At 32.5% G+C, this 15,037-nt stretch overlaps 1 protein-coding gene across 2 annotated transcripts in view; it reads right to left on the bottom strand.

The window, feature by feature from the left end:
- Positions 1–10,074: 10,074 nt before the first annotated feature.
- Positions 10,075–15,037, bottom strand: part of Duba (Deubiquitinating enzyme A) — a 45,802-nt gene continuing 40,839 nt past the window's right edge. For both annotated transcript variants that reach the window (XM_014419536.3, XM_014419535.3), the window contains exons 8-9: positions 11,787–11,937; positions 10,075–10,404 (exon numbers count right to left, since the gene is read on the bottom strand). In XM_014419536.3, coding sequence (XP_014275022.1) covers positions 10,238–10,404; positions 11,787–11,937 — 318 coding nt within the window. In that variant the 3' untranslated portion in view covers positions 10,075–10,237. The remainder of the gene's footprint in view (positions 10,405–11,786; positions 11,938–15,037) is intronic.

Here is a 15,037-nt window from a genome sequence, read left to right as displayed (position 1 = left end):
TGTGGACCCTAAAGCGCCTTCTAAATACATAGGGCCGGAAATGCTCCACAGCCCACACGATTCCTAGAAGTTCCCGTTCTAAGGCACTGTATCTGGCTTCCGCTTCAGTGAGCTAGGCTAAATTCGAATTACTTATTTTTCCATCTCCATTATGAAGTAATTGGTGGATGGAAAAATGTTTATTTTTCGCCATTAGCGGTAATCTTCAAAATGATGCCATAATAATTGGTTTTGATGAAGTACTGATGAAAAGATATGTTTGAGAAATAATTTAAAAGGACTATGATTGTATATTTGAAAGATGAATTATTGTTAACTAATGTACTTTTTATAATGTAGTTTCCACCCCTAACAATGCTAAAATTAAATGTTATTTATAAGGAAATCATTATTAGCTAAATTATAATGTAAAAAGAATGTAAGTTATGTGATGTGGATTTGCCTGCTTGGGATTTCTTATCATCGCTTAGCTCAAAATCATGAACTGTCAGTAAAACATTTCCTCATATATAACTAGTGATTTTTGAATATAAAAACTCCATTTATGGGACACATAATACCAAACATTCAGCGTTAAGAATCCTAAGAAATTTATGGTTTCTTTATGGATGCATAAACACTTAAGTATATTAGGTAACAAGGACAGAAAGGGTACAGAAAATGTTCCTGCCAGAAGCTAAATCTTTCGGCAGTCAATTTGAATTAAAGAAAAAGACAATTGTTGGAAACAGTTACCTCTTTAATGGTTATGTACAAGGAAATATTGTAATTCAATGTGATAACCGCATTGAATTCAAGAACTTTAACCCATCCAATGATAAATAGTAGTACGGGAGCAGGATACATTCTGTGTTAATGGGTAGACTCATACATAGAAATGTACCTCAATTTTTGGTAAAATGTAAAAAAGAAATTGTCATAATCTACGGGGATCTAAGTAAGATACATCTTTCACAACTCTTCACTCCAATGCAACACCTGAAAACCAACGACTCGCTTCTCAATCTCCATCTTTGCTTCATGGGAACAACTACTCTCATCACCGTATTGTTACTCGTCCTTCTCTTATCTCTTCGTCTTCTTCAAATAATTCACCCCCATTAGAAATTACAGGTCTACGGCGAAACTCACATCTGTACCACACACTTCCAGCATTTTACATAATTCTGTTCATCAACACTCCCCCAATACACCCCCTCGATCTCAAACTTTTTTCACTGGTAATGTGACCGCTCAACCACCTGATATTCCACTTTATCTTTCTTCTTCTGTTTTCTTTGAAAACAAACCCTACCACATTTTCTCTTTTCTTAAATTACAATTTCCTTCCCATAAATATCACATTAATAACTTATGTAACCTTAATAAACGCCTAGCAGATAAAACAGAACAGACAATTTTTCTCCTTAAATGTAAATCCAACTCTGTTTTTCCTAAATCTATTGACAATAGCGTTAAACATTTTCATACATCAAATTCTCTTAAATCCCAACTTTCCCATTCCCTATTGACATTCAAAAAATCATTATTAAATTTTAAAATTAAGGAAACTCAGCAAATCAATTTCATTAATGCCAAAATTAATTCCCTCTCATCATTGTTAGTTTCTGCCATTGGTGATGATAATATGACTAAAGTTAATAGTGCCATTAAAAACATTTTTACTTCCACAAAACAATGTAAAAAACTCTCACTCATCTCCGAATTCCAACGTATTTATGAACAATCTCTATCCATCAAAATTTACCCCAAAGGCCAAGAAAACTGGGTACATAATATATCTTCCACCACTATTCCTACCAACGTTGTTAACATTCTTAGTCTTGGTCCCAATTTTGCCACCCCCATCTCTAACTCTGCCAAACACATCCCTCAACTTATTACTGATCTGGAATATATATATATAGAGAGAGACAACCTATTTGACATCGCTGAGGAAAACAAAGAACTATCCCGCATCCGTATTAGCAATATGATATCCAATCACCTACGACATCCCACATCCTAACCTTCCCTTATTTTTCAAAGACTTATCCCACACCAGATCCTTTCTCAAATCTAATGTCCAACTTATTGTTACTAGAGCTGACAAAGGAAACCAGACTGTCATCTTCGATAAAACGGAATACAATGAAAAAATCACTCAACTCCTCTCTGACCAATCCACCTATCTACCTTCAACCCGTGATCCCACCCACTCACTTATGAATAAATTTAATCAGCATATTAAAAACCTTCTTCAAAATAAATTAATTAACCGTCCCACCTACTACAAGCTAATTTCTTATAATTCTTTACCTCTTCGACTGTACGGACTTCCTAAAATCCACAAACCCGGCAACCCCCTTCGCCCCATCATATCCAATATTAATGCTCCATATTCTAAACTTAGCCAATTCCTCCTTCCATCTCTTCAGTTTCTGAGCCATGACAACCCTTACGACATCCATTACTCTTTCCAACTACGAGAACAATTAATATCCCTTAAAATTCCCGCTAACTTCATTCTTGCTCCATTTGACGCTGAAGGCCTCTTCACCAATATACCCATCGATAAAGCACTCCAAATTGTGGGGAAAAAATGGACTACAATAGAACCACATACCACTCTTAACTTAGCCTCCTATCTTGAATCACTTGAACTGTTGCAAATCCGGATATCTCACTTTTCAGGGAAAGTTCTTTCTTCAAACATCAGGTCTCGCCATGGGAAAACCGTTGAAACCGAAACTAACTCTTCCCTTCCCTTTCTCGACCTCCTTATTATAAAGAATAATGACGGCTTCTTGTCCACTGACTGGTATAACAAACCCATTTACTCCGGTAGGCTACTAAACTATTTTTCCCAACACCCCCACCATCAAAAAATCAATATTGCCAAATATCTCATACACCGTTGCCTTCCTTATCCGATCCCCAATACCACAACACAAACATTCACCGTATTAAGACTATCTTGCTTTCTAATGATTTTCCACTTCACATCATAAACAAACTTTTAAACTCTTACATCAACCGTTCAACTCCTACTCCTCCTCCAAACTCTCTACATCCACCATCCACTCTCTCTATTTATAGATCCCTTCCATATGCCCCCCCTCTCACTGACAATGTACAAAAATTCTTAAAATCAACCATTCCTTCACTACGTCTTGGACTCAGGTCTCAAAATAAACTATCTTACTTTTTTACTAATTCTAATGATCCTAATCCTCTCCAATACCGCTCTAACGTTGTTTACCGGATTCCTTGTTCCTCCCCCAACTGTAATTCTTCATATATAGGCGAAACTAAGAAACACCTCAGATCACGTATCTCTCAACATAAATTATCTATAACTTCCCACAACTCAGCCGTTTCCAAACTTTCAGAACATGCCCTTACACTTAATCATGCTTTTGATTTTGACCATTCCACTATTTTAGCCACTATTCCGATTTACGAAAAGAGACTCATCTCACAATCCATTTATATACATCTTGAACCCCTTCCAGTTAACCACAAAATCGATAAAAATTGTATCTCGCATACATACAGCCATATATTAAACTTAATTAAGACTAAATAATTTTAGGCTCATTTTATTATCATCACCGAATTTTTCTATTATAATTTTGTTTTTCACTTGTTTGTTATCTCTCTATCACTTATATTATTTATCGCTGCTTCCACTTATATTTATTCATCTATGTTTTATTAACTTTCACATTTACTTTTTTTTTTTTTTTTTTTTTTTTTTTTGTAAACTTTTACTTCACAAGTTTCTATTAACTTATTTCACTTATCATTATCATCACCTATGTTGTTAACATTCTGTCACAATTTTTCACTTATTTCTATACTTTATTACTTATTTTTAATCTTTTTAAAAATATTTCACACAATTTTTCACTTATTTCTATACTTTATTACTTATTTTTAATCTTTTTATGTACCTCCTTTTATATCTCACCTTGTACTTTTATTTTATTTTGTAAACTTTCACTTCCGATTTTTAAATTACCTTATTTCACTTTATATTATTCATGTTACTCCTGCTATCTTTACTATTACTATTATCAGTATGGATAAATGATTATATTCACGATATATAAAAACTACATTTGTTATCATTGTCTAATTATTTTTCTTATTTATTTCTTTGTAATTTTTTTTTTTATACTTGTTACGGCGGGTAGGGATTCAAAAGGAACCTTTACTAGCCCAACCGTGAAAAGAAAAGAATAGCCGAATTTTGTTATTTTTAAATAAGTGAACATAATAAAAGGAACACAAAATATATAAAAATGTACAAACTAGAAAAAAAAGAAAGCTTAAAACTATTACAAAATTAAACGAATTAGACAAAAGAGAGAGAAAAAGTCTTATATCACCAGTGATTGGTGGGGCCCCGGTTGTGGTTGTTCTGAGTGGATATTCTCGTGGAAGTAGATCGACAAAAGGACGTACTGCCTTATCCTCTTGGAGTCGAAGTAGTCCGCCCGCCGTGGCCAAAATGATGTAGATGACGGAGATGGCCAGGATGTTGGCAACTACGAGTGCGTACTGAGTAGACAAAGGAGACGATATGCGTGTGCGCACTGAGACGGTTGGATGTCATCTGTCTATTTTTTAGTATAAAAAAAAACAACAGAGAGTAGTTGCTTAGTGTTTTCGACTTAATAAAAATCACATGTTCCAATAATCGATTTGTGGACCATATGTTGGCCGCAACAATACTCTTTATCTACTTTTACTTATTATTAGTTACTTCTTTTACAATCATTGTTATTATATCCTATATTGTATTAACTACCCTAACTATATTTTCTTCAGTATATACTCGTATTATTAGTAACAATATGTATCATTCTAATTTTACTTAGTTATTCCTAAATTAGAAAATTATTATAGTTATTATTATTATCATATTTCTGTATCTTTCTCTTATTATTTTTCGTCATATCTTTATCACTACTTCCTGTATACGCGACGTGTTTGAAATAGAAATATTGCCGTTAAACGGCTGGCCACCTCCTCCCCACTCCTCCACGCTTCCGCTTCCGCTTCATTGTTGCCTTCTGTTCAATCGTTCGCTTTGAACAGGTTGGTGGTCTTGATTTGTTCTTTGCTCATTTAATATCATTATTATTATTTTTATTTAATCTCTACTTTCTTCTTCTTTTTTTTCCGTATTATTTTTGTTTTATGTACATCTGTACTTTTTTAACTGTATATTTCACGTATTTTTAAAAAAATTTTTACTCTTGCCATTGTTACTTATTTTTTATTCTTATCATTGTTTATTCAAGTTTATTTTATAGTATCAGTATAAAATAAACTTTATTTTATGTCTTCCTTCCTGTTATTTATATGTAATTTCTTATCACTTTATTTTTACATATTCATCCTAGCTTAAATTACATTATTGTATCTTATTGTTGGAATATTCTCAGTTTTCTTTTTTTTTGTATCTTTTTAGCCCTGATGAAGCCCTGCAAAGTGGGGCGAAACGTCGGACATTAAAATAGTTTTAAACTATTTGTTCTTTTTTTGACCGCAACCCTGACCATCTTCTTATATTTAAATCTTTATGGTCAACTATATATACATATATATAAAAGAAATAGTCATTTCTCTATTCATGGTTTTGGGAGATACCATTTGACCATGTATTTTTTATGGACTGGATTTTACACACAGGGCTTCTGTACTACTAAGAGGCAATTAGAACTAATTAAAAGTTTTACACAACATACTGAATATAGATCTTTTAGTCTTCAATTAACTTTCTATTTTTTGCCTGATAACGATAATAAGCTGGAGGATAAAATAATTAATCACTTAATATACATTATACATATCAGATTACTTAAATCCCTACAATAAAAATCACTCCCACGCCTATTTTTTTGTGAGTGCCACCCATTGGATAACCGTCCTAACAAACCTTCAACCCGGGGGGAAGCTGCGAGTGACAATGTATATTTTTTTGCTTTTAAAAATTCCGGATGGGGCCAGGGTCGAACTCGCAACCTTAGAGTTGGTAGACAAGTGCGTTGCCACGCCGAAACACATTATATATATTGTTTATATGGATGTAGAGTTTTTTGTTAATTTAATATTTAATTTATTTTTTTAGCATTGAAATTTTCTTTAAATAGTACCTTTATGATAATAAATAAAACTTTAATTTTTTTCATAACCTAGAGATGTAAGAGGAGAAGATGGTTGGGGGTGTGGTCAAAGATAAACACAAATAAGTTGGATTAACCTATTTTATTGTGCCAACGTTTCGGCTAGAGTTTCTACTCTTCTTCAGGGCTAAAAACAGAACAAGATAACAACCACAGTAAGTATACAAAAAGAAAAAAGAAAGTATAAACAGAAACAGAAAATTAATAATTTTACAAAATAGAATTAATAAAATGAAGTGGTGAGAGAAGCGGGAAATAAAATGTATACATAGGTAATTGAAAAAGTGGGTAAAATAACATAATCAAGGAAATGAAATAAAAATGAAGTTATATAATGGAAAGAAGTATGAACATATAAGTTATTAATAATTTAAAAAGTGAAATATGGAAAGAAAATGAAAATTGGGAGGAAGAAAATATATGTAACAATAATAATTGATAAAGAGGCAAAATATAAGTAAAGTATACCAAGAAATGAATAGAAAAAAAATTCTGAAAACACCAATAATAATATAGTGAACAAAACTTATAACGTGGGTATGGAAAATGGATAAACGTGGAGAAAATAAGGGGTAAGAGTAAAATAAAGAAAGGGGAAAGAAAACAAAAAAAGAATAAAAACGAACCTGTTAGCTGGAAAATCAAACGCCTAATGGATACTGCGCTAATGACGGCCAAACTCTGAATTAAAAAAGCCGTTACAAGAATGACTAAGTGTTCTTTTTTTTTAAGAGGAAACGTTACGAGAGGGTTAAAATAAAAAGTAGAAAAATTTAGAGGAAGAAAGCGTGTGAGAGGGTGACGACAAATAGTTATTGGAAGAGTTAAAAATATATAGGAACCAACGAATTACTGGAAGATGACAGTGTCATGGGTAATTAACAACAGTTAAAAAGAGGAAACGCAATATAAGAGGGGGACGACAAATGTGTAAGAAAAAGTTTTGTGAATATGTTAATGATAAGTTGTTCTTGTCGGTTTTTAAATTGACGGAAGAAGGTTCTAATTGGATATAGAGGCTTTCAGAGATGAGCCTTTGGCATGGTTATTCACAGTAGTAAGTATAGACGTTTTGTCGAAATCGATGGAATGAATTAATGAAAGAGAATGTTCCGAAAGTTTAGAGGCAAAATGATTATGTGAGGAAATAGAATATTTGTGTTGTTTGATACGGTCTTTTAGGAGATTTTTGGTTTCGCCTATGTAAGCAGAATTACAATGAAGGGTGGAGCAAGGGATGCGGTATACAATATGTGATCGATGTAGAGGAGGGATAGGGTATTTTAGTTTAGTGTAAATATTAGATAGTGTGTTGTGAGGTCTGAAGGCAATACAGAGGTTAGGTATAGCAGAACGTAAGTTTTTAAATGTTGTCGGAAAGAGAGGGGATATATGGTAGTGATCTGTATAAGGGGGTAGAAAGGGGTTGTGAAGAATTAGGTGAAGTGGCGAGACGATTTTGGTAGTTGTGTAAAAGTTTATGAATGATATGGAGGGGGAAGTTATTAACTAAGAGTATTTGTTTGATGCGGTGTGTTTTTTTCATGGAATCGGGAGTCAGAAAGGGAAAGGCCACAGTGAATAAGGTTTTTGGCTACGTTAATTCTTTGAAGGATGTTAAAAAAAACCGTCATTAGCGCAGTATCCATTAGCCGTTTGATTTTCCAGCTAACAGGTTCGTTTTTATTCTTTTTTTGTTTTCTTTCCCCTTTCATTATTTTACTCTTACCCCGTATTTTCTCCACTTTAATCCATTTTCCTTACCCATGTTATAAGTTTTATTCACTATATTATTATTGGTGTTTTCAGATTTTTTTTTCTATTCATTTCTTGGTATACTTTACTTATATTTTGCCTCTTTATCAATTATTGTTACATATATTTTCTTCCTCTCAATTTTCATTTTCTTTTCATATTTCAATTTTTAAATTATTAATAACTAATATGTTCATACTTCTTTGCATTATATAACTTCATTTTTATTTCATTTCCTTGATTACGTTATTTTACCCACTTTTTCAATTACCTATGTATACATTTTATTTCCCGCTTCTCTCATCACTTCATTTTATTAATTCTATTTTGTAAAATTATTAATTTTCTGTTTCTGTTTATACTTTCTTTTTTATTTTTCTATACTTACTGTGGTTGTTATCTTGTTCTGTTTTTAGCCCTGAAGAAGGCTAGAAACTCTAGCCGAAACGTTGGCACAATAAAATAGGTTAATCCAACTTATTTGTGTTTATCTTTGACCGCATCCCCAACCATCTTCTCCTCCTTCGTCATCCACGGTCAACTATCTCTCATAATTATAACTAGAGATGTATACTTCCTTTTGGTTTTCATGCTGCTATATGAAACTTTTTTCTGTTAATTAGCCTCTAAATAAAAGCTTATTTATTAATATTTTATTTTATTTATTTAATACAGGCCAGCAGTCTTGGAAAGTTTATTTCTGAACCCCCCCCCAATATTCATCCATTGTTTATAACTACTACATTTAGAGATGGTTAAATTTTTCAAATAAACAAAATCTTTACTACTTTAGAGAAGTTTTTTAAATTCACCGTTTAAGCCCTTTCAGACTAATTCAATGCGGATAACAACTAGCTGATGGGCGTTGATGACCAGGCTATTAAATGCCCTTTCAAAACTAACGAACAAACAACTAGCTGATTTCAAAATTCACTTGAATTTAAGATGCAGCTGGTAATAAAGACCATCTAATTGTACATTAACAAGCCAAGCTTGATTATTATTAGAATAAATTATTATAGCTGTTTGAGAAAATTGAATATGTAAAAAGGCACTTCTCGTCATCCTATTTGATTGAAAAAGTAGTTGTTTCATCCCAGGCAGATACCTGCCTTAAATATGTAATTTCATTTTAGTACTATATAATACTATATAATCGATACTAATACTATAATATAATACTATAATACTATAATCGATAATAATACTATCGATAATCGATAATAATCGATAATCGATACTAATACTATAATCGATAATAGTACTATATAATCGATACATAGGTAAGTATAAGTAGAAACAAATAGTAATGATTTAAAGTTTTGAGAAATAATCACCCATCAAGGTAAATAAAGGTTTGTAAAAATAAAAGAGCAATTTCAATAGTGCACATAGCAAGAACATCACAGAGTTTTTAAATCATAAAGTTTTTTTTTTTATGGATGGTGTTTGGTTTAAAAAGAAGAATTGTATGCAGACAATACTACTATACAAATTTTTTTTTATTGCTGAAACTTATGATCAAAAATTATGCAATGATTAATATATTTTTATATTTGAATTAAAAATGTTGAAGCTATATAGCTTAGAGGTATACTATATTAATTAAATAAAGGAACAACATATTCAACTACAGTATTAATTCAAACAACAGTTACTCTACTCTTAGTTTAACTGTATATAGTTTCCATTTGTTAATCTTTTTAAAATAAGAAAGTCAAACTGAAAAATATGTGTATAATATACTAGAGATGGGCAAACTGCTCATTAACTGGACAAAAGAGCTATTTTCATCTCCTGAGTGTGTAATCAATAATTGGAGCGGGGGATTGAAAATAGCTCTTTAAAGTTTATTATTCTTAATTCTTATTCACAAACTATAACAAAGAATTAAGGTACATCATATGATCCATAGAAAGCTGTCTGCTCATCACTAGCAAGTAAGCACAAATATATATAGATATATATATAGGGAAAGAAAAAGGGGCCATAGAACAAAAACAACTTTTGTTTACCCAAATGCAATTATCACAGTTTCATAAATATTAGCCACCAACATTTGGGTGACAAATAGAAAATTGAATTCATAATAGAATCCCATAAATAAAGGAAAAGTAATCTAACAATAATATCAACTACAATATAAAAAACAAATAATAATAAATTTTAATTAATAAGAAAAACAATTGAAAGCATATTTCATATTAAGTTATAAAAAATAAAATAAAAAAAGAAACAAAAAAGAAAAACAATTGAACTAAATATTTAGAATCACAACATTTTTTTTTACAATCTGGAGGCCCTCGTTACTGAGAGGTAGATGGTTTCTCAAGGTTATCTTCGCCATCATCATGAGGGGAGTCATTTGGTGTTCCATTTAGGTTGAGCGATTTTTTTAAATTATCTAGATATTCTTGTTGCGAGACAGCTAACACTTCAGCTAAAAGTCCAGCATCTTCCCAATCAGCTAAACCTAATAATAATAAACAAATAAATATGTATATATATATGTATGTATGTATGTGTGTATATATATATATATATATATAAGTTAAGTATTGGCAAAAGCAAAATGTCAAAAAAGAGAAGAAGGAATAAGATCTAACTCGCTTGTACTGCTGTAAAACACTGACTTTATTGTGTTCGTTACATCTGTTATATACCCTCGATCAGCTGATCTCCTCAGTCAGCTGACATCGAAATAACAGCTGACTCATACCGTAACTTATATATATATATATATAGTTTTTAGTATGTTTTATTTTATGTATCAAAGTTAATATTAGCTGTTTTGTTTTTTTATTAAAGCAAAAAACCAATTTCATCATTCAGAAGCTATGGAATCCAAAACAAACTTGTTTCAAAATATTTCAAGATTATTTCAGCACGCGTCCTTCTGAAGTTTGTGGCATTACTGCTATGTTGAGTACGGTAGATTGGAATGTTTTCAACTTTTGTTGCTTCTCTAGCACGATTATAGTACCAATTAATTCAAGAAGAAATATAAGCCGATACCAATTATTAATGAAGTACTTACATCGTGTATCATCGCAAGTGAATTAGAGCGGTTTTGCTACAATCGATTTTTTAAATCGAGAGTGAACGTTAAAGACAGAAGGAAGGAAACTGGACTCTTTGTTTGGAACACTAGTTGTGGGTTTACCAAGACCATGGCATCGGAGACAGGTGGGTCGGACCAACCTTTGTCTACTATCAGTGGAAGATATTTGGAAAGTAGATATCAAGAGTCAGCAGTCATCCAAGAAGATAGTATAATTAAAGGAAGAAATAACTCTGTTTGGATCGCTGGTAGATTGGAAGAATCCTGCAAGCTAGAAGAGGACCAAGCCTTTGTTTTTTGTCAGTAGTAGCATCTTTAGAACGAAGACATTGAGAGTAATAATAAAGGACTTACACCCCATAAATATAATTCAAGTTATAGCATTGTGGCGTTTAAGATGGGCATGTAAGGTTGTAGGGCTAAGTAACAAGCAAATACCTAAAATGTTAATAAACACTGAACCGACGGTTAAACATCCGAGGGCAGACTGAAAAGTATTATTGGAAGGATTATTGCGTTAAAACTGATTAGGTAGAATTGGATTTGGAGGGGCATCACTGGGAGGATGTATGCAGAGAGTGTTTAGTGGTATCGGCATCAAACCTTCAGGTTTGTTGGGGCTTCATTATTATTATTATTAAAAATAAAGATTGAAGCCTCTAGTCTACTCAGAACCTAGTTAGACCAGAGAGCAGCTGATTCACACAAAAAGTAACCCACTCAAATCTTATGAATTTTTATTTTCTCTCTCAAACAAATATTAATAAACAGTATTTAGAAAATTTATAGTTTACCAAATAAATGCGGTGACAGGAATGATGATGAAGGATCCACAATTTGCAATGACACTTTATCTTCATTTTCGCAATGATCAGTACATGAAGGTTTAGGATTATTCTTATTATCATTCACAGCAGCAGTACTGGATGTTCCAATCTCTCTTTCCTGAAACAAGAAAAATAATAATTACATGTTTTGTGTGAATGACAAAATATAAAAGTTAATAGTTTAATTTGAATTTGACAAATTTATTTACAATTATAGAATTAAAAAGAAAATGAAGGATATAAAGATCAAGACAAAATAACAAACTCTTGTTTATTCTGATTAAGACTTATGAATTTCAACTAGGAATTATAGTAATATAGCTATTGCAAAACTAAGAGCCTACAGGTTTCAAATGAAAATAAGTGACAAAAGTAATTAAATAGTGAAGAAGGTATGACAGGATATATCAGAAACATGTTTTTTCAGGGAAAGATTTTAGTCAAATATGATTTAAAGGTTTGTGATGATTGAATCAAATTAAAACTTCTTAAATAAAGTAAAACTTCGTTATAACACTCTCCCAGACCCACTATTCACAGAAAAAAATAATACTAACCAGAAAAATACATAACACTAGTAAAAATAATTAAAAAGATTCATTTAATGTAAAAATAATAAAAGAATTTAAATCTGCTTTGTTCATGGTCCTGGTAAATAATTATCCTGGTAAGTAATTGTTTTTTCCTTGAGGCAACCCAAAGTATTTGCGTTACGTCTTGCTCTAAAAAATAATTCAAAAAATAAGCGCATCATCAGTAATGTGCTCAAAACGCTTTTGTTTTCATTGATTTAATTTCATTCTCTTCCTCTTTTTTATTTTTAAGCTCTTTACATAATTTATGATTTCCATTTAGGGCAAACAGAGGTGATTAAGTCTGTAATTCACAAGAAATTAGGCCACTTTTCAGAATATTCAAAAATGAATGAACTGATGAAAATGGACTTGGTTTTTGACAGATCTATTCTTTTGGCTTTGAGTTCTGACATGCATTGAAACAACTTCATTATATTTTTTTTAAATTAAATTCAAATGGTGAACTTATGATATAAATAAATGATATTTTTCTTTAATAGAAAAAATAAATAATATGTTTTAAGCAATAATAAGAAAGTAAAGCAATTGAGGGAAAAATTGGATCTGTATCTGTAAAACTAACAATCTTTTAATTTAAGGAAACATCTTATCCTAGTAACAACAAAATATTCCTAGGAATTAAGTTTATGGAATCAATTAGACTGTTGTTTCATAGAGCTATACTGTTTTCTACTGGTAATATATTTAAAAACCCAATCCAATCAGTTGCATACTTCCAAAAAAAAAAAAAAAAAAATGTATAAAAGAAAAATATCATTCTGGGAGTTATAATGAAAAAATCAGTTTTTTACAACAAATAGTTTATTAGAAAACCAATTACTGGGGAATGGGACCAGGGAAAAAGAGCATTACAGCTGAAAAATCATTTTACAAAGGAGTGGTATAACAAAGTTTTACTGTATTAAGAAACAGGATTGGAATAAGAGGTATAGTTTTACAAAGGTGATTAAACACTATCATAATTGCCTTAATTGTGTTCGCATTCACCAAAAGAAAATAATGATAGCAATTCAAGGATCAAGAGGAAGATTTCGGCATGGATGGCTTAACTATGGATGCTGATGCCAGATTCATGTTACGGGTGAGGAAATGGATGGTAGCAGCACAAGGAAGAAACAATTGGTAGAGGCTGGTGCAGAAGTCCAAGACTTGATATCAAGTTGAAGTACCATCTGAATATAACAGTTTTAACAGTCCAGTGACTTATTATAAGATATTGGATGAAGGATTACAGGTCTGAGATTGCTCTACAAGGCAGGGAGGAAGGATATGATTCTGAGAATATGTGGGGATTTAGAAGGGAGGGCAGAAAACTATGTCCCACTGATCCTGTTCAACATATGCTCCACCTTCGATAGTGAATGGTGGCCCTGTATACTCCAGCAGCTGCAAGAGTTAATACTCCCAGAAGCCTAAACTTTCTCAAATCAAGATACCTCAATAATAGGAGTGTCTGGATCAGGGTGCCTACAAGACTTGGTCTGGCCTAGTGGAAACTAGCATTCATGAGTTGCTGGGAGAGCAAGAAGATAGAGGGTTCCATGTCATGGCCTTTGTCAAACACTTTTGGCTGTCATCGTGGCCATGAACAGCAGTCAGACTGAAGACAAAAGCAGAGAGGTACACTGGTCTCGTTGGAGAGTGGTGCGTGACAAGGAAGTTGAGTATAGCCACAGCCAAGACCCAAGCCAAACTCATAAGAGCCTCTACAAACAGGGCTCCAACGATAACAATAAAGATTTCATTTATGATTGCAATAATTGATAAAAAGATGATATGATGCCATTTCTTTGTTCATAATACAGTGTAGGTACTGGCCAGAGTGATACTCCTGGACCTCATCCACAAGAAGGAGTTCATTAAATATGAAGTGAAGAAGCAAGGAAAGACTGGTTGGGCTTCAGGAGGGATTCTCCAAAGGTTTATTGAGACCCGAGGCTACGAAAGAAGATACTGTGGGAGGACTACATAGATGAGTGGAATGGACAGTGGTAGTTGAGCCAGAAGGGCTCTATTCTATGAAGTTTTTCTCCCCATTCATGCAGGATTGAATGCTAAGAGGATCTTCCCAGATTATTGGGCCTCACAGATCTTGACAGGACAAAGACGGTAACAGGAAAAACTGCAGAGCTACAAAAAGAACATTACACCCAGTATCCTATCTATGGAGTTCTTCAAACAGCAGAACATGTGGTTGATTGCACCATGGAAGAACATCAAGCCAGGTTGTTGAGAAAGACTGGGATCTTCACCCTTGCTAATGGAAGAGGAGAACATCTCTCCTTCAGGGAGTTCATCTATGGGTGGAAGGAGGATGTGGACCTGATGGATGCACTTTATATAAGGTAAGGAATGACCACTGAGCATCCATAAACCACTAGGAGAAGGTGATGAAGTAGAAGAAGCAGACTGAGACCAGGATGGCTACTACTGGATGGCCACTACTGCTGCACCCCATAGGCCAGAAATGGCAAGAATGGGAGTAAAAAAAAAGTAAATTATTAGATTGAAATCCCAGATATTTTTCATATATATATATATATATATAGTTTTTAGTATGTTTTATTTTATGTATCAAAGTTAATATTAGCTGTTTTGTTTTTTTATTAAAGCAAAAAACCA

Source organism: Halyomorpha halys, unplaced genomic scaffold (assembly GCF_000696795.3).
Source record: "Halyomorpha halys isolate HHAL.00 unplaced genomic scaffold, Hhal_1.1 Scaffold240.1, whole genome shotgun sequence".
In the NCBI taxonomy this organism is placed as follows: Eukaryota; Metazoa; Arthropoda; class Insecta; order Hemiptera; family Pentatomidae; genus Halyomorpha; species Halyomorpha halys.
Note: the sequence above shows the minus strand (reverse complement) of the source record. Positions and strands in the feature narration are given on the sequence as shown.